Consider the following 20,620-nt stretch of genomic DNA (forward strand, 5'->3'; position numbering starts at 1 on the left):
TGCTTAGGATAGTGTAATCCCCCCAAGTTGTATCCGACCAGAACAGGCTGAGTTAAAGCTCTGTACTGGGATCTTGTTGCGATCCCATCCTTTTGTTTATTTGAGGAAAAAGGATTTTGGGGCTGCCTCGATTCAGAGGGTCAAAGAACAATACCTGCATGTTTCAAGATATACTGGAATTATTCGATGCAGCGCCACAAGCTTTGTGGTAATTTATGATTGTGTGAAACATGCACACTGCATTATCACAGGTTTCCAATACAGGTTTCCAATGACATTTATTATTTATGAAGATACATGGTAGATCATCTACAAGATGGCAATCATAAATTACCACAAAGCATGTGGCGCTGCCTCGAATAATTCTAGTATATCTTGAAACATGCAGGTATTGTTCTTTGAACCTCTGAAACCTCTGAACTATTCATCACGACTGTTCACTTTCATTTCTTCTAATCTTAGCCACATAATAACATATTACATGTCTATTTGGAATTGCTAGTTTTAAGAATGCTTTTATCGCTTTTGTGTTCTTCATTCCATATCTCAGTATATACAAAACAATCCTTCTTTCTTATTGATAATTTTTATGCCTAATTGCATGGTATTTGCCTTGAAAATGTATTCTACTCCCCAAATAAACACAGTGCTCAACTTGCTAATCTTAGAATTTGTTCAATCAAACACAAGGTAGCAAATATTGATCCAAATATTTTCTGATTACAAGCAAACTAGCATTAATAAGGCAATAAAAATGATCAATATTAGGAAGATGAAGGTCGGCAACCTAGGTTCCCCACATCTCAGTATGTTAATATTGCATGAAGGGGCAATCTTGAAAGATGTAATAAAGACAAACACAGTAGGGATTCACCAAGAGATAAGTACACTTAAAGATAAAATGCGACATTATGCTTATTTTTATCTACTGTGAATGATAAGTATAACACAAATAACATTTTAAACTGATCACAAGAGGTGTACTGAAAAACAAGCTCTCTTTCCAAACATAGCAAATTGTAGACTAATCAGCTGAGATCCCTCATACTCATAATCCACATGTATTAGAAGAAAGATCTAGTATAACAATACCTGATATGGTACCCTCTTTGAACTATTATCGTTCAATAAGGTAATAACATGAATTCTCCTATGTCTACTGGTGTCTTCTTCAAATTCCTTGTGCGTGCATGTGCTAATGCATGCACGTGAGAGTGCTTGCTCTTGTACATCTGTGCATGTGGGTGCTTATGTATGTCTATACACGTGTATGGCTATGCACATACACATGGTTTTGATATTTTTCTGGAATGTCTTTATTAACAATATTTGGATTAATCCTTTTTTTCCTTACAGAAGCTGAGTAAAACCAGTTTTGTGGGATCATGATATTTGACAGTGGCTATATTATGGATATCAGATGACTTCCTTAATTTAGAACATCAGAGGGCCTGTAATCTTGCTAAACCTTGTTTTCATAATCAATTGAAACCTCAACCAATTGTATTAGGAACTGTTTGGTTGCGTATTAAATTATTGGATTCATTTTACATATCATGAGTCTCATGTCCTATCAATTTTTCAAATCTTGTTTATGAACTTCAGTGATCAACCTATTACTTTTTTCTTTTACCTTCATACCATCACCTAAATAGTTGAGGCTGTCTATTAGTAACTGCCATGATATTGCATTGAGAATTCTTTTTGATTTTATGTCTGTTTATCTTATAAGATTATGCTGCAATATACATTAATTTGCGAGCTTTATCTTTATGACATCTCACTTGGTTCTGCCAGTCTCATGAGTTCATTCTGCTAAACATTTAAATGCAAAATCAGAGATATGTACTTCTTTGGATCTGCAATCTGCAACCTTCAAACTGGCGAAAGATGAAGAAAGACAGTGAGAATGTGGGAATCTAAGTTACATGGGCACGGGTGTGGATACCGATACAGCTGCGGGTACAAGACACATCAAAGTTGTAAAGCATAGGGTACAGGGACACAGCTATATCTATATATGTTATGTATATTTATATGCATTAAAATTAATAATTTACATAAGATCAATATTGTTTTTTTTTCGTTTACATTAAATCAATATACAGAAAAAGATGTGTAGAATACACTTCCAAGAAGTATATTTTCTAAATTAAAACATGTATTATACAATTGAGTGTACGCCTGAATAAACATATGCATATACTCAAGAAGTTTCAACACGGGTATGGGTATGGGTGTGTGTCGGGTAGGGGTACTGCTTCCTATTTGAAGTGCCCATGTAACATAGGTGGGAACTGATGGGCACCATATGTGCATTGTAGGAAGGACCCCACGTATGACTCAAAAGTGTCATAAGAAAAGAGAGTGAAGAAGAATTTTTCCATAGTATGTGAGGATTGGTTGAAATGGTGGGTTCCCCTAGGTTGTGCTATGGCTTGAATTGCTTCATTAAGGATCAGCACAAGTTGGTGGCAGCATCGACTTAGATGAACCACTGTTCTATAGGGGTTTTCGGTAAGAACATAAACTAGTTGGAAAACAGTGGTTTTTAGCATTTAATTTGTTGGAGTCATCAAAATTGTTGGAGAATTAAGGATGAAAACATAGTACTTTTAATCTATGCTAGCGTTTGGCGGCTTTTGGCATTTATATAATAAAAGCCGATTACCTATGAGAGTTTTAGAAATCCCAACCCATGTTAAAAAACCTATGGATTTCAAATCCCATTATGAAATCCATATCCTAAAATTATAAGATTTGAAACAAACACCCCCTAACCCTCTGTAAGGGTCTGACTCAAATGTCTCTTGAGGGCCCTCTATTGAGATGATGGGCATTTTGGTGTTGAGGGCCTCCTATTGGATTTTAAATCCTATAATAAAATTTATATCCTAAAATTGTAAGATTTGAAACAAACACCCCCTAACCCTTTATAAGGGTCTGACTCAAATGTCCCTTGAGGGCCCCTATTGAGATGAGGGGACATTTTGGTGTTGAGGGACCGATTCGCAAAGACGCTTTGGAGTCTGAGGGACTTGTGACCAACTTTAAGGATTTGACGAATGGGATGGAATTATAGCAAATGAGAGGCACTAATATGCAAAAATGTCATTGTGACCGTGATTACTATTTAAAGTGGGGGCAGAGAGAGAGAGGGGGGGGAGAGAGAGAGAGAGAGAGAATTGGGGGGGGGGGGAGAGAGAGAGAGAGAGAGAATTGGGGTTGTTAGGGTTTGCTAGAGGATGTCGACGGCGGCGACGTATGAAGTGCCTGAATCTCCGGCGAAGAAGGCTAAGATGACGTCAGAGAAGACGACGATGACGGTGACGATAGAGGAGGGGAGACGTGTCTACGGCGTTGAGGATGATGAGGACGAGATCTACAACGATGGTCTCCATATGATGACCGACGAAGAGCTGGATCGCTACTGCGAAGCTGTCACGCGCAGCGATGTAAACCCCCTAAAAATCCGTTAAAATATGTCAATTGTTCTAATTAATTGTCCCGATTTATTTGTTATTCTTCTTCCTCCTCATTAAATATTCTTCTTTAGGGATTTGAGGTTCCTGAGTTCCCTAATGTTATTGCTTTCGGTCTCATCATACCCTATATAAATGATCTCCCCACGGTGTGCATGGAGAAAATTCTTAAATATGCCCGCTTTGCCATCGATCGCCAAAACGAAGAGAGAGTGAAAGAGGTGCTGCTTCTTTTTATTCCCCCAATACGAATCTACGAGGAGATCTTTCAAATAATTGTTAAACTTGTTATTATTGTTACAGGGTGCCAGGGAACTCCGTCTCGATATCACGAGAATCGTCAACTGTAATGTACAGGTCGCTTGCCCTCTCAACTATTACATCACTTTCGAGGCGAAAGATCTTGACACAAATGAGCTCGATCAGTATGAAGCCAAGGTGGTCACCAGTGTCCCTGGTGACGACGAAGATGACGATGAGGTTCCAATCTTTAGGAAAAAGCCCAAACCAACTAATCCACCAGTGCCCACAGAGGTACAATTCCTGGTTGAGACGTGTCAATTTAATTTGAACAGGAGCATTCATGCATGGTTCGCTTCTTAGTTTTCTCCTCTTTTCTTAATGCAAGAAAGCATGGTTGTCACCGGAAATTTGGCTAGTTTTACTTAGCTTGTTGCGTATGAGGGATCTTACGATGAAAGTTAAATTGCCAATGAGACAGAGGCGGAGCAACTAATAATATGCTTACTTTCCCCTTCTTACCATCTTCTTGGTCTGTGAAGGGTGTGTGGACGCACACACATGTTCATTCTAAAAGCTTGTGCATTTTTTAGATTCACAAATAATGGCCTCTTTATGTTGCGAACTGTCCCTATTTGCTTCAATTTCTGATGCGCTTATCATATCAGCTTATATTCTCAACAATTATAATTTCAATGGTTAAATTTTCACCTTCACCTCCTCAGCACGTTCTCCCTTCACATGGTTTGGTGGCATTAAGGGATTGCTCGTATCATTAAGCGTCTTATTGGCATGATTGGAGTCTACTCATTACCAAGATTTAAAAATTTGACCAATACCCTTATGCATATACCAAATTGGAGAAGGAGCCTTTCAATCCTCTTATCACTCTCTACATCTTGTTCAGTATGCAATAGTTTCGATCAAAACATGGCCTGTTTTGGCTTTTTTGGATATGTAAGTTCAAGTTGGGCATGTAGAGCAATTTATTGTGCAAAGTCAAATTGCGTATGTGAATGAATTACCATTGACAATTGCATCTAAGGATAAAATCATAAACCAAGCTAGATTTCTAGTTTAGACAAGCAATATTATATTGTTTTATTGGTTTAAATGAAATTTTTGAGTTTTCATTGTTACTTGAAGAGAACAGTTTGGCTAAGAAATTCTTATTCTATGTAGTGGTTCACCTTTGACTAGTGACATACAAGTATCTGATTATAAAAGGTGTGTTATTTGGTAGACCTTCTTTACTTGGTATGTCCTTGATTATTAAGTAGTCTCCGCTTGTTAAAAATGTGAGTGTTTTAGCAAACGAGGTCGTCACATGATTTTGCCAATTATTTTTCCTTTATGGATCTATGTGTAGTTAGTATTCTTTAATTCGATCATTGAGTTTTCTATGTAGAATAATGAGTTGTCCTGATCTTTTATCTGTCAATTGTTTGTTGAGTGCTTATCACAAGGCTAAGTATGTTAGCAAAAGCAGACCAGGTATTTGATGAGATGTATGAGCAGTTCCTGATTATGCAGGTGATCGTGATAATAGAAAATCCATCACAGACTATGTATTTGCACTTTCTGTCGAAGCTGTAAGTTGGATTTCAAAACTACAGTCAGGTGTGGCTCCATCAACAACAGAAGTAAAATATGTAGCAGCTACACAAGCTAGTAAAGAAGTAATATGGTTAAAAATGATACTGAAGGAATTTGGGCATGAACAAAAGAATATTTCTCTATTTTGTGACAGTCAAAATACTTTGCATTTGGCAAAAAATCTACTTTTTCATTTAAAGACGAAACACATTTGAGTTCAGTACTACTTCATTCGTGAGAAAGTGGAAGAAAGAACAGTGGATATGCATAAAATTCATACTAAATATAACCTAGCAGATTTTTTGACGAAGACAATCAGCACTGACAAGTATGTTTGGTGTTGATCCTTTTGTGGTTTGACGGAGACATAAACAACATGACAATGACAAGATAGAAAAAATGGTGTGAAGATATGATTAATTTTCAATCAAATCTTCAAGTGAGAGATTGTTGAAGGCTAAAATTGTTTGCTACTGAGTAACAATAACCATCTACCTGCTACTGTAACCATCTACATGCCATAAGTTGAGATTATCCTAGTAGTAAGCAGGAGAGAGAGAGAGGGGGGGGAGAGAGAGAGAGAGAGAGAATTGGGGTTGTTAGGGTTTGCTAGAGGATGTCGACGGCGGCGACGTATGAAGTGCCTGAATCTCCGGCGAAGAAGGCTAAGATGACGTCAGAGAAGACGACGATGACGGTGACGATAGAGGAGGGGAGACGTGTCTACGGCGTTGAGGATGATGAGGACGAGATCTACAACGATGGTCTCCATATGATGACCGACGAAGAGCTGGATCGCTACTGCGAAGCTGTCACGCGCAGCGATGTAAACCCCCTAAAAATCCGTTAAAATATGTCAATTGTTCTAATTAATTGTCCCGATTTATTTGTTATTCTTCTTCCTCCTCATTAAATATTCTTCTTTAGGGATTTGAGGTTCCTGAGTTCCCTAATGTTATTGCTTTCGGTCTCATCATACCCTATATAAATGATCTCCCCACGGTGTGCATGGAGAAAATTCTTAAATATGCCCGCTTTGCCATCGATCGCCAAAACGAAGAGAGAGTGAAAGAGGTGCTGCTTCTTTTTATTCCCCCAATACGAATCTACGAGGAGATCTTTCAAATAGTTGTTAAACTTGTTATTATTGTTACAGGGTGCCAGGGAACTCCATCTCGATATCACGAGAATCGTCAACTGTAATGTACAGGTCGCTTGCCCTCTCAACTATTACATCACTTTCGAGGCGAAAGATCTTGACACAAATGAGCTCGATCAGTATGAAGCCAAGGTGGTCACCAGTGTCCCTGGTGACGACGAAGATGACGATGAGGTTCCAATCTTTAGGAAAAAGCCCAAACCAACTAATCCACCAGTGCCCACAGAGGTACAATTCCTGGTTGAGACGTGTCAATTTAATTTGAACAGGAGCATTCATGCATGGTTCGCTTCTTAGTTTTCTCCTCTTTTCTTAATGCAAGAAAGCATGGTTGTCACCGGAAATTTGGCTAGTTTTACTTAGCTTGTTGCGTATGAGGGATCTTACGATGAAAGTTAAATTGCCAATGAGACAGAGGCGGAGCAACTAATAATATGCTTACTTTCCCCTTCTTACCATCTTCTTGGTCTGTGAAGGGTGTGTGGACGCACACACATGTTCATTCTAAAAGCTTGTGCATTTTTAAGATTCACAAATAATAGCCTCTTTATGTTGTGAACTGTCCCTATTTGCTTCAATATCTGATGCACTTATCATATCAGCTTATATTCTCAATAATTATAATATCAATGGTTAAATTTTCACCTTCACCTCCTCAGCACGTCCTCCCTTCACATGGTTTGGTGGCATTAAGGGATTGCTCGTATCATTCAGCGTCTAATTGGCATGACTGGAGTCTACTCATTACCAAGATTTAAAAATTTGACCAATACCCTTATGCATATACCAAATTGGAGAAGGAGCCTTTCAATCCTCTTATCACTCTCTACATCTTGTTCAGTATGCAATAGTTTCGATCAAAACATGGTTTGGCTTTTCTGGGTATGCAAGGCAAATTGGACATATAGAGCAATTTATTGTGCAAAGTCAGATTGAGTATGTGAATGAATTCCCATTGAGAGTTGCATCTAAGGATGGAATCAACCAAGCTAGATTTCTAGTTTAGACAAGCAATATTATATCGTTTTATTGATTTAAATGAATTTTTTGAGTTTTCATTGTTACTTGAAGAGAACAGGTTGGCTAAGAAATTCTTATTCTATATAGTGGTTCACCTTTGACTAGTGACATACAACTATCTGTTTATAAAGGTGTGTTATTTGGTAGACTATCTTTACCTGGTATGTCCTTGATTATTAAGTAGTCTCCGTTTGTTAAAAATGTGAGTGATTTAGCAAACGAGGTCCTCACATGATTTTGTCAATTATTTTTCCTCTATGGATCCATGTGTAGTTAGTATTCTTTAATTCATTGGGTTTTCTGTGTAGAATAATGAGTTGTCCTGATCTTTTATCTGTCAATTGTTTGTTGAGTGCTTACCACAAGGAGTATGTTAGCAAAAGCAGACCAGGTATTTGATGAGATGCATGAGCAGTTCAAACCTGATTGAAAAACATTTAGGGTCTGTTTGGGAACATGGGTTTTGGGTCTTGGATTTAAATCTAGGGTGGCACAAATGCAAATCTCATGTTTAGGCATTCTTTTGGGCATGCATTTAAAATCAAATTGTTCATGTGGCTGGATTTTGAAGTCCAAAATTGTTAAATTGATTACCCTGTCTGTACCGGTGGTTTGTGGAATTCCAATAGTTTTTCATCTTAATGGTCATCTCCGCTTTATCTCATTAAGGAGCCTTGGCCAGGGACAAGCAAACGGTCGATTGGTTTGATTTTGTTCAAATTTTGACAAACCGATACCGAACCATTAATGATTCAAAACTGAACCAATCCATCCTAAAGCAGTTCGGTCAGCTTAGTTTGGGTTTATATTGGACCAAACTCTGCACAAAATGATGTAACCTGAAGTTTTATGCTCCCCCTTACCTAAAGACCTCAAATACCAATGGAAATAGGAAAGTTCTATTTGTGTTGCTTAATGTCAGGATTGTAGTCCGAAATGAATACAATGCTTAAAGTATTTTCCAAGACTCAAGACTTTTAACTTCTTGCCACTACATTCAATTGCTATTTCATGTAAAGATTTACATTTGGTTCCAAGCCCACCCAATTCTAAAGTGCACAATTTATGAACTGAAGTCGCCAAGCCTAATTCATGTTGAATCATTGATAAAAAGAATGACCTCGATGTATTTATATGAGTTAAACTACCACAATAATAGCTGCATAAGTTTTAGGAATAGACATGGATTTAGTTTGAAGTGTTTTATTTGGTGCAAATGAGTTCGATCAGTTTGGTTTTAAACCGAACCATATTTTTAAAAACTGAATGTCTGAACCGAACCGCTAAACTTCGGTCAGAATATTCAGTCTAAGCTGAACTCCTAAATCTCCTAAAACGCTAACAACCTCAAGAGACAACTCTTAATGATGGCGAACTTCAAAGACACTGACGACGAACTTCGCGGAGCCCATTATTTTCAGTCTAAGCTGAACTCCTAAATCTCCTAAAACGCTAACAACCTCAAGAGACAACTCTAATGATGGCGAACTTCAAAGACACTGACGACGAACGTCGCGGAGCCCATTATTTAAAATCCTCTCGCTCGATTTTCTCTCTCTAGTTTCTTTTGTAACAGGTTAATTCTTTTACCTTTTATTCTTGTCAACTCAGTTCTATTTCTGGAGTTATTGCATTAACTATTGTGATTTTGACTCAGTAATTTTCTCCTTCTTGGATGGGTTCGTTTCTAAAGGATTCTTCCAGCAATTCTTTTCTCTTTTTTGACTGACTAGTTTTTACACACGTGCAATGCACGTGATTTAATACCATGATTAAGTATTTATGACAGTTTGTGCTCACTTTTTTCTTTAAACTCTTACATCCCGATTATCTTTTTTATGTTTGTTTAAATGTGATACACCCAATTTAAATTTTCATGTTGATATTTGAATTGACAAAAAACAAATATAATATAAAAATAATTTGAATTTTCATATTATTTTTGACCGATATGAAACTAAGTTTTATTTGAGAAAGTATAGCATTACAAAGTGAAAAATATTAAAATAGTGTTATACAAGGAAGGTGGATATTTAAAACCAATATGGCAAAATGATTGATTTAAAGTATGTTAAAACGATGCAAAAGAGAATATGAAGTTTATTCCTAATCATTGATAGACTTCATAAAAAAATATAAATTAAAGATTAATGCTAACTCTAGTATATTTTTATATGATAAAAAAATCCACATAAGAATATAAAAGTACCGAAAAAATTTATGAAACTCCCTTCTAAAGATTGCTAATTTCACTCAAAATAATTAAACTATTCTATAAAATATTTATAAAATATTGTTTTTATTTCTTTTATTTTATTTTTTATTGAGTTAAGATCAATCCTTTTTCAGGTTTATCATTTATCATTTCTTGGACAATTCTAAAGTCTTCATCATCTACATCAATTGTGACATCAGGCTAATTTTGTATTTTTTATGCTATTATCTTTCCTGGGCTCGTTAATTTTTTATCATCTCATTTAACTTTACAAAGAAGTCAAATGTACTTATGATGCTCAACACAAACTGCTCAAAATATAGAGTTTGATTTTTTTTCTATTTCAATGAGAATAAATATTAATTTCATATATATAAAATTTTTTGTGTTCCTAATTTATTACTTAAATAAATTAGAAGTTATCTCTTTATTTTCCTCTAAAATAAATTTTTCTGATGTGCATCCAATAAGAATTTCTGTTATTTCAATAATATTACATTTGCTCTATCCCTGTCATTTTCCATAAAGATTTAAACTAAATACCTGCATTATTCATTACCAATTTCTCTTAGATTATAACATTAATATTTAATTTGAAGAACAGAGTATGAAATTTATGAATACTTACTAATTTTTCTTATGTCTTCCATGAAGATTTTTTCTTTGATTAGGATAAAGTTATTAAATTATTTTTTAATGTAACTCATTCAGTGCTTCATTAATAGATATGTCTTATGTTAATGCCAATTCAAGTGATTCATTGACGTTTTCTGAATTTTAGATTTATTTCCATCACTTTCCCATTTGCAATGGAAATAACTCAATTCTTTTAAAGTTATCTCTAAATATTCTAATAGTTTCTCCATATGTAATTCCTTGTATTCTTTTACCCTATAAATATTATTAACGTCAAAGATTAAAGTTTCTAAATTAAAATCAATTAATGCTAAGGTATAATATTATAGTGTTTTATCATTTCTATGGATTTAAACATCTATCAATTAATGTTACGAATGTATTTTGGCTACCCCAACTTATTACTAAAATTATATGAAATTATTTTAATTTATATAGTGCCGATAATTTTTAATCTATAATATTTTTAAAAATTTTATCCATTAACCAGATGTTTTTAATCAATTCTTATTGTTTTTGTTTACTAATATCAACTTAGACTATTCTTAGATGCTAAAAATGGATAGTAAATCCCTAAATTAGAAATTTTAATATATATATATATGAAAAATACCAAACAATTACACTTTTCTTTGCCAAGTTTTAAAATTTTAGCCCATTTTTGTGGTTTTGAACTTTGAGGGTGTGATTTATAATTTTTAAAATTTTGAAAGAGTTTTTAAAAAATTTACTTTTAAGTTTGGTAGTTGTAAATTCTATGTTTCATGTGTTGGTGGTAATTTTTTAAATGTTAGTATATTTCTTGTAACTCTAAAATTTTGAGGGTGTCTTTTGCAATTATTAAAACTATAGATTAATTTTGAAAAATATTAAATTTTAGCGGTCTACCAATCGACGAATTTGATGTGTGCTAGTTAAAAATTTTGAAAATTTAGAGTTTTTTTTACGATTTTTAAATTTTGAAGGAGTTTTTTAAAAATTTTGAGGTTAATTTTGGCAAATTTTAATTTTTTAGGTGTCTAAGGGTAATATCTTGAATTCATCTTATTTTATTTACAAATTTTAGAATTTTAGGGTGGCTTTTTATAATTTGAACTTTTGAAGGTGTTTCTATAATTTTTGAGATATTGAGGGTGTTAATTAAAAAATTTAAATTTAAATGTCAAAAATTTTAGGTGTATCATGGTAATCTCTTGAATTCATCTGTGTTGTTTGTAAGTTTTAAAATTTTAGAATTTTAATGTGCTTGTCTGTAATTTAAACTTTTGAGGGTGTTTCTATAATTTTTGAGACATTGAGGTGTTAACTGTAAAGTTTAAATTCTTTGAAAACTGATGTTAATTTTTTAATTTCATATTTTTTATTTTAAGTTTTGAGACATTTGGATGAGTTTTATAATTTTGAACTTTTCAGGATCTTTTCTGCAATTTTAAAACTTTTTATGGTTTTTTTGCAATACTTTATGTATTATAATATGTTATCTACTTGTAATTTCTTTATCTTAACAAACTAATATCATTTTTATGTTTTATATATTTTATTAATATTAGTTTTTTTAAATTGTTAAGCTAAACATGGTTCACATAGGATTAGGATAAGATATGATTATGATTAGGATAGATTAAGATATAAATAAAATATTCAAAATAGTGAAGGGTAATATTGACCATTAAAAATTAGAATTTGATTATAGATAAGGTAGTTCAAACTATAAAGGGGTATATTTGTCTAAAAAAGATTTTCCGAACTCGTGCTTTTAAAGGGAGTATGATTTATTTGGATAGGTTTGTTATTGAGATGTGGTTATGAAGATTGTCTGTGTATTTAATTTTTACTGTCATGATTCTAACTGCACAGTTCTGAACAAAATACCATTGCCAAGATTTGTTATGCTAGCCATTTTATTTTGGTTGGAGAAAAGTCAAAAAGTTCGTTCAAAATGTCAATTCTTTTTGGGATATATGTTTGAGTAGTAAAGGCTCTTATTGCATGAAAAACACTAGTTCTTGAATATGACATAGTGTAAATGTGTAGCTTCTATTTCTGCAATCATGTTGATGCATGTTAAATCATATTTTACAGCATGGACCAAGCGACTCAAATCGCGCAGTTAGGGACCCAAGCAAAGTTTGTGAGACCTGAAGTTGGGACCAAGGGGCAAGGGAGGGGAAGATTGCGAAGGATAAGAAGGGGATTCTGAGATATGTCTTGAGAGTGGAGACCCAAACCTAGAATCAAAATCAACAATTGCATGAAAATTCAAGACAGACCATGAGTGTGGTCTGCGCCACACCAGGGTGTGACAGAATCTGCCCTGTCTGCCATGGGTGTGGTCTGCGCCACACCAGGGTGTTGCAGAGTTTGCCCTGTTTGTCATGAGTGTGGTATGCGCCACACCAGGGTGTGGCAGACTCGTTTTAGAATTCTACACTGTTTGGGATTGTGTTTTGTTATAAATAGAAACACGTCCCTTTAGGGTTTAAGAGAGAAAAAGAGCACGAAAAAAAGAGGGTTTTGATGGCTCTTTGAGGTTAGAAATCTTAGAGAGAGAGAGGCCAATTGCAAGCATTGTAATCTTCTTGAAGTAATCAAAGAATTGTGTGGTGTGGCTCCCGAGGGCGTAGGCACGTTGCCGAACCTCGTTAAATCTGGTGTGTTCTTTCTTGTTTACTTTCCTACAAGTTTTTATCTTTGATTTGTGGTGAATTTCTTTCTTGCTCAACTCTCAAACACAAGATCCGGAAGGGTACGGATTTGATTTGATTATTTCGAATCCCCAACAATATGGTCTCTTTTAGTCAGTTCATATTGTTATGTTATTTTGGCTCATTGGACAGAGCTTGGTTGTAGTGTATCTATGATATATTATGTTCGCAATGGAGTCTTATGGTGTAGCTGGGAGCCTCTTCTATGGATTTTATGCTAAAACTTTACGGGTGGGTAAGAAAGATCTTGTCTAGTTATCTTAATTGCTAAAGAGTTGAGAAACTCGTATTTCTTTCAAGTTGTGGTTTCGTTATTTTATATGTGGTGTTTAATAGCATGACTAAGATGATTGCATGAAATGGTTTGATGATGTCCTTTTGGTTTTAAGTAGTAAGCAATTGGGTTTGGTGTAAAGCGTTTGACATTTTTTGTTGTCCGATGGGAATTGGACTTGATAAACTCGTATTCCTGTTTTCTTACCGTGGATTCTAGTTGGAATAGCGCATTGTTGATTTTGGAGCGATTGATTCAGAGATCAAATCTTTTATAGCGTAGCGCGAACTTATTCCAAGATTTTCCACTAATTATTTTAGATTTTCCACTAACTATTTTTGGGGGAGTTTGGGGCTACTAGTTCACCACTTTTGTGCTTAGGGGCTGAGATGAACCAAATATTTAACAAACATTTAGATTTCTATTTGGTATTTGGTCATAATCTATTTGATTATTCATTTAATAATAAATGAATAATCTTTATTATTTGGTTCATAAATGAATAGAAATTAACCATAGGTATATTCGATTTGTTTATTTAACCAACTATTCATTTGTATAGTTTAGTCATTAAAATTTATTTCGCTGCTTGTAAATATAAATAAATGAATTTTTATTTGAGAATATTATATATTACTACGTTGCATATTCATCAGGTGTATCATGTTTGGCTCTATTGCAAGAAAATGATAACATATATTTGTTGAATATCTAATGAATATGGACCGAATAATTTGCAAAGATCACACAAACATTGTTAACGAATATTCGCGAATAGTTATCGAATATTCGAAATACTATCTGAGTCGAATTTTAATTTTGATTTCCTGTTGGTTTCAAATTCAAATACAAATCTGAATAGTCGAAAAGGGACCGAATACAAATACTGCGGTATTCGATTCGAATTTGGTTTGTCTCCACCCTACTTTTGCTGTGCACTCTTTTTGTTGATGATTCTGCGGTATTCGATTCGAATTTGGTTTGTCTCCACCCTACTTTTGCTGTGCACTCTTTTTGTTGATGATTGTTTCACAGATCCAACATTTTGACCTTGTCTCCACCCTACTTTTGCTGTGCACTCTTTTTGTTGATGATTGTTTCACAGATCCAACATTTTGACCTGCAAAATCAAATGTGTATGTTTATTATGATACTCTCAATTACTCATGTCAAGTAACAAGAAATTACTCATGTCATGTAACAAGAAATTCCAATAAACTGCAGAACTGATTTGTCATGGACATAGCGAAACTACCCACAGACAACCTTCTTTGTCCTTTTTTTTTTCTTTTTTAATTTAAAGTGAAAGAACCCCCACAGACAATCTAAATAAGTTGTTATAACTGATTAGTCTTTAAAACTCATTGCTCGAGTTGAAAAATTATTCCTAGTGTATGCTACTGCCAAGTCTCATTTCCTCTTTCGTTCTTAGCTCTAGCAAGTAACTGCTGCACCTAATGGCAGTCCACAATATTCACATCCGAGGTTTAGCACCTCAAAGTTTTCATGGAAATACATGGTACATTATTAAATGATGTACGGCTTCCATAAGGTTGCCCTCAACTTACAGTTACTTGTTCAATTATTTTTGTTCCATATTATCTTATAATCTGATCAGCAACAAGTGTGACAACGCAGAGCGCCATTCTCAAGTGAAGGTAAACTAGTGGCACGATGATGCAACTTACACAAGTTCAATATGGGAGATAATAGAAAACTATAGCAAGTCATTTATGTAGGCATCAGTCTGTTTGCGGAAAAAGTTGCTGTATTCATTGCTGCATTCATTACAACTTTGATCGTTACAATGAAATAAAAAGATAGCCTTTTTATAAGACTGGTACACAATGAAAACAAAATAAATACAACTCTTTTCAAACAAACGCAAGATCTGTTTGTCATCTCTTGCTTGCGTGGGTCTTTTGCCTGTGACGGGGATGTTGATATCCGTGGACCACCGGGGCACTCAGATCTGGTCCGAGAAAATCGGGCAGAGTTTCGTCTATCCGCGGGGGGGATTTTAGAAACTCTGAACTTCGTCGATCTGCGTGAGATCTAGAAGTTTACAGCTCCTATCTCGGATAATCGAGATATTCGCTCTACTTAGTATCACCGCTAAGGGGGAACACTAAGGAAAATAGAAAGGGGAATGAAGAAGGAGGCTCCTTTGCTGCAGAAGGCTCGCTCACTCCTCGATCCGGCAGGGCTTCGTCGCTCTCTTAGAAAACCCCGACTCCTTCCTCCGGCAGGGCTTCGCCGCTCCTCTCTGGAATTTCAGATCTCAAAGGCTAAAGCTCTATATCTGAAATTTCTCTCCCAAAACCAAGGCCAAGAGAATGGAGGCCCTAGGGGCCTATTTATAGGAAAACAAAGGGGGGTAGGGGCTGGTTGAGGACACCCCCTAGGGGGGTGTCTCGGCTCCAAAACCGAGACACCCCTTGGGGTGTCTCGGCCATGGCCGAGACACCCCCCATGGGGTGGTCTCGCCACGGCGAACACCCCCCCATGGGTGTCTCGCGTTGTGGCCGAGACACTCCTTAGGGGTGTCTCGGCTATTGGCCGAGATAACGCCCTTGGGGGTGTCTCGAGCCTGCCGGAACTTGTTTGGGTGTCCCCGGTTCAGCCCGGGGCGCTGCCGTTGTCCCGCCGTTGACTCGCGGTTGATTCGTCGTCCGGATTCGGATTTGAGTGATTCCGGGTGCGTTGGATGCGCGACGAAGAGTTTGACCCGCTCTGGTGATTGGATTATCTGTAGAGTGGTCGAGGCATGAAGGGCGTTGTCCTTTTTGTGAACAGTGCCGGGCTTCCCGATTGGTCCGGGTCTTCGTGATTCCGAAGTCCTATCCGCTCATGTAACTCGTCGATTCACTTCAGTCGTTCGTCGACGTCGATTAGGCTCATGTGGATTGGATGGTGACGTTCATCGTCGCTCGTTAACACTGAACCGGTTGTGGAGAACTATAGGCAATTTTTGATGCCTACAGATACCCCCTCCAAAGTGTTCCTGACTCGTTTCTTTTATAGAAGAGGCTGGAATACTTTGGATGTGATTGATCTGGCCTTCAGTCGGCGTAGTTAGCTTCAACTCTTGACTCTTTCGATTTTCGATCTATTCGATGCTTTGACGAATAGCCGAGGTTCTTCCGGCGCTGCGTTTATCGCTTGGCCGTCGTCGGAGTCTCGAGTGTGCAGCTGATGAATTGAGTTTGGCTCGTGTCATTGAGTTGACTTTGAACTACCTCCGCCACATTGTGCTGGCTTAGGGTTTCGGATCCCCGTGTGTTGGCTTTTTATCGCAACGCGTTGACCGGCGTTGACCTAGGGTTACGCGTTGACCGGCGTCCACCCTAGGGTTTCGGATCGTCGAACGTTGACTTTCGTTTGCAACGCGTTGCTTGGCGTTGACCTAGGGCTACGCGTTGACCGGCGTCCACCCCTAGGGTTTGAATCGTCGAACGTTGACTTTTGTTGCAACGCGTTGCTTGGCGTTGACCTAGGGTTACGCGTTGACCGGCGTTGTCCCTAGGGTTTACAAATCGCCATTAACACAGTTTATACTCGTACGTTTGCTGGAGTATACACAGTTTAAGCTCTTAAGGTATTGGAGCATCGCGGTCCCGAATGTTGGGGTTGCAGGACCAACTGTTAAAGTTGATTCATCTGCATGTGTGGATTTTGTCCCGAATTTGTTGGGTGCTCGAGTCACGAGACCAACTAGGGGAGTTGATGCGTCAATGACTCGCAGTTATAGAATTTTTGGCAAATCCTCAGCCATCAACGGATTTGATTAGCCTTTACCGACTACCGTTTGAGTCGGGCTAGCATGCGGATTGTTTAAGTCCGTTCCGCATGTGACGTTGTGCTAAGAGAGTTAACGCTCTTAGTGCTACGATATTGAATACGTAGACTTCGTCTTTCTCACGGGAATAGACTACCCGGCGACGCGTGTTAGGCGTTGACTTTAGGATTTTTGGCTAATCCCCAGCCTTCAACGGATTTGATTAGCCTTTACCGACTACCGTTTGAGTCGGGCTAGCATGCGGATTGTTTAAGTCCGCTCCTATGTGACGTTTAAGCTAAAAGAGTTAACCCTTTTAGTGCTACGATATTGAATACGTAGACTTCGTCTTTCTCACGGGAATAGACTACCCGGCAACGCGTGTTAGGCGCTGACTTATCCTTACTTAGGATTCAGGATAAAATTCCCCGTGCGTGTGAGGCACGGATTATGGTGTTATTAATAACAACCTGCCACAATGTTGAATATGTGGTCTTTTGTCCTTTTTACGGTCAAAGACTAACCGGCCATGTGTGTTAGACATAGGCTTTGGGATTTTTGGCAAACCCCCAGCCATCAACGGGTTTGATGTGCCTTTACCGATTACCGTTTGAATCGGGCTAGCATGTGAATTATTAAAACCCGTTTCACATGTAACGTTGTGCTAAGAGAATTGCTTCTCTTAGACTTAATGCTATGATTTTGAATACATAGACTTCGTCTTTCTCACGGGAATAGACTACCCGGCAACGCGTGTTAGGCGTTGACTTATCCCTACTCAGGCTTCGGGATAAAATTCCCCGTGCATCGAGTGCCCGGATTTGACAATCGTGTCTTTTCTAAAAGCAAAGACAGATTGAGAAACGGGAGAGGAAGAATTTTATATTCTATCTCCCGGTGCTGAAGAGGAAGAATTTTATATTCTATCTACAGCTGGAAAGGGAACTTGAGGTGGGATCCCCCACCCCCAGAATCCGGAATGATGAACTGGGAGTGGGTTCTCCACTCCGAGCATCGGAAAGGTCCGAGGAGAGGAAGAATTTTATATTCTATCTCCCGGTGCTGAAGAGGAAGAATTTTATATTCTATCTACAGCTGGAAAGGAAACTCGAGGTGGGATCTCCACCCCCAGAATCCGGAAGGATGAAACTAAGAGTGGGATCTCCACTCCGAGAATCGTAACAATTCGGATAACCCTAACTGTCAGAAGGTTGGAAGTGGACCTCTCGTTCATTGGGGGAATCGAGAGGAGATTTTGGCTGTGGCCCTAACTGTATAAATGTTTGACCAAGCAGGAGTTTGAGACGACCTAACTGTCGGAAGGCCAGCAGGAGTTTGAGATGACCCTAACTCGATTTGAAAGTGGACCTCTCGTTCATTGGAGGAATCGAGAGGGGATTTTGGCTTTGGCCCTAACTTTTACAGGTTTGACCAGAAAACACAGAAAGTGGAATACGGGTAGCAAAGAAAATGCCAACTCGTATTATCACTCAAGAGGAGGCTTTAATGCTAGGACCTAGCACGTTAAGTCTGAGAAATGCCAATGACTGGTAGATGGGAATGTTGGTGGGTCCACTGTCGTTTGATTTGATCAGTGGATGGGTTGGTGAGGGAAGATTAAACATAAGAAGGGACATTCTGACTTTTAGAGTTCGAATGTGAATTTCTTGTTCACCAATTCCACAATGATTGGGTTATCCCTAAGAATACCCCTGTGGTATTCTTTCGGGAACTTCCCGATGCATTGGATTATCCACCCCCAGCTTCTCTCTTGGAACTGGGTTTGATTTCGTTATCTGGCCGGGTTATCCTTAAGAATATTAGTGTAATATCCTCCAGGAACTTCCCATCAATGGTAGGAAATAGTTTAGACTCATATACCTATCGGAGGATCAAGAAGCAGTTTATACTCTTATACTTATCGGAGTAATGAGAAACAGTTTATACTCGTATACTCTTTGGAGTCATAAGAAGCAGTTTATACTCTTATACTTATCAAGAGGAGAGAATGGGTCGGAGAAATCATGCTTTCCAAGTCCTCCCAGCTGTTGACTTCCTGGCATTGAGCACGGGTATCCAATCGAAGAGCGGGCGCAGCGAAGGGTGCCAACGAATGACCGGAACATCAAAGGCTCGTTGCCGATGATTACTCCAATTGGACATTGATAGTAGGATCAGATTTGAGTGGGCGAGCCCTTTCCAGTGACGCGTGAAGTTGATCAGGTTGGAACTGTCGCCGGATACGGATCGAATCCGCACTTCCTCGGGTTAAGGACACGGAATTGGCGGTCCTCTCACCTCCCGAGTAGACCTTTCATGGGGCAGTCGATTTTTGCTTTCGAGCTCGAGTTCATCTTTTCGGCTCCACCCATATGCCTGTTTGATAAGCCTCGAGAGGAATCATATGCCACCCAGTGTTATCAACTACGCTGGTGGGTCACCCAGCGGCTGTGTATTTTTAGTGGGGCCACCCCCAGGTATTCTTGTGGGTGGGTGCGTCGGCCATGATATTTCATCCACTTTGATTGGCTATCGAACTTGCGGTAGTCTGGGTGCGACGTTGGATTCAGCTAGGCCTTGACTTTGACAAAGCGCGGATTTTGTTGGATCGTGGCATTGCTTCAATTCTGCCTGGCATAAGCCCATTCCCATTTCGATCTTTGAAGATTTCCTTCTGCCTAGCCAGGGGCTCTTCTTAATGATTTTGGCTATTCTGATCTGTATTGACCATGAGGCACTCTCTCGAGGCTTGCCCTACATGGCTAGACGTTGTTGTCATCAAGAGCGAGCGGCGGAATAGGGAAATCCGAGAGTTGGTCATCAGAATGTACTCGTTCAGGGACTTCCACGGTCATTGTGTATATCTGACGGCTTTCTCAGCTGAAGCTGAGCTAATTCCGAATGACCCTCTTCTAAAGAGAAATTAGAGTCGGAATCACTGAATGATTGGGATTTTCCTTTGTTACCGTGTTGATGGTAACTTCTCGGAGTTCGTCATTTCGATCACCGATTCCTCTTTTGGTGAGAACGCCTTGACTGGGCTTTTCCGTCCCATCGGAGATTCCCTCCAGAATATCTGAGACCTCTGTGGAGCGGCTGGGGCAGCTACAGGCTGATAATACGCCTGAATAAGTTTGATACACGACAGTGAGAAATCCGCTTCCTGGTATTCTTTTTCCGAGATTCATTCAACACCCCCAAGCCTGATAGTAACAACTCCATCGATCGTTGCCGTCGGAGTACCCTATCGCTGCCTCAACATGGGTTCTCCAGGTAAACGCGATTGTTTGTTCGACGCGTCTTCTTCTGAAGTAGACATGCTTTTGGCCTATGCATAGAGTCGCACGTTCGGAGTCCACTCCTTGTGAGGGTGAAAACCTTAAAGCGGGCTTTGGTCCTTCCGCACGCACTGCCGAGCTGGTTTTGAGAGTTCGATGTAGGAAGTCGTGTACGACCCCCAGTCTGGATGTTGGTTGAAGCTCCTTCAGCGATCTCCAGGCTCCCTTTGATCAGTG

At 38.3% G+C, this 20,620-nt stretch overlaps 1 protein-coding gene across 4 annotated transcripts; it reads left to right on the forward strand.

Moving 5' to 3' along the window:
* On the forward strand, window positions 3,197-12,968 carry LOC109843022. 4 transcript variants are annotated; one of them, XM_020411953.1, is made up of 4 exons: window positions 3,197-3,455; window positions 3,557-3,703; window positions 3,786-4,016; window positions 12,431-12,812. In XM_020411953.1, exons 1-4 carry the CDS (start codon window positions 3,246-3,248, stop codon window positions 12,488-12,490), a joined length of 648 nt encoding a protein of 215 aa, XP_020267542.1. In that variant the 5' UTR covers window positions 3,197-3,245; the 3' UTR covers window positions 12,491-12,812. The 4 variants fall into 4 exon arrangements, with proteins under 4 accessions (XP_020267542.1, XP_020267543.1, XP_020267540.1 ...); XM_020411954.1 differs by lacking the exon at window positions 12,431-12,812 and adding an exon at window positions 4,448-4,776; XM_020411951.1 differs by lacking the exon at window positions 12,431-12,812 and adding an exon at window positions 4,111-4,239.

Source organism: Asparagus officinalis, chromosome 5, assembly GCF_001876935.1.
Source record: "Asparagus officinalis chromosome 5, Aspof.V1, whole genome shotgun sequence".
In the NCBI taxonomy this organism is placed as follows: Eukaryota; Viridiplantae; Streptophyta; class Magnoliopsida; order Asparagales; family Asparagaceae; genus Asparagus; species Asparagus officinalis.

Bases quoted from the DNA above. Each gene is read 5' to 3' on its own strand.
- LOC109843022 (XM_020411951.1), top strand. From the start codon at position 3,246: ATGTCGACGGCGGCGACGTATGAAGTGCCTGAATCTCCGGCGAAGAAG. The intron at 3,456-3,556 runs GTAAACCCCCTA...ATTCTTCTTTAG, and splicing joins AAGCTGTCACGCGCAGCGAT to GGATTTGAGGTTCCTGAGTT. The intron at 3,704-3,785 runs GTGCTGCTTCTT...TTATTGTTACAG, and splicing joins ACGAAGAGAGAGTGAAAGAG to GGTGCCAGGGAACTCCGTCT.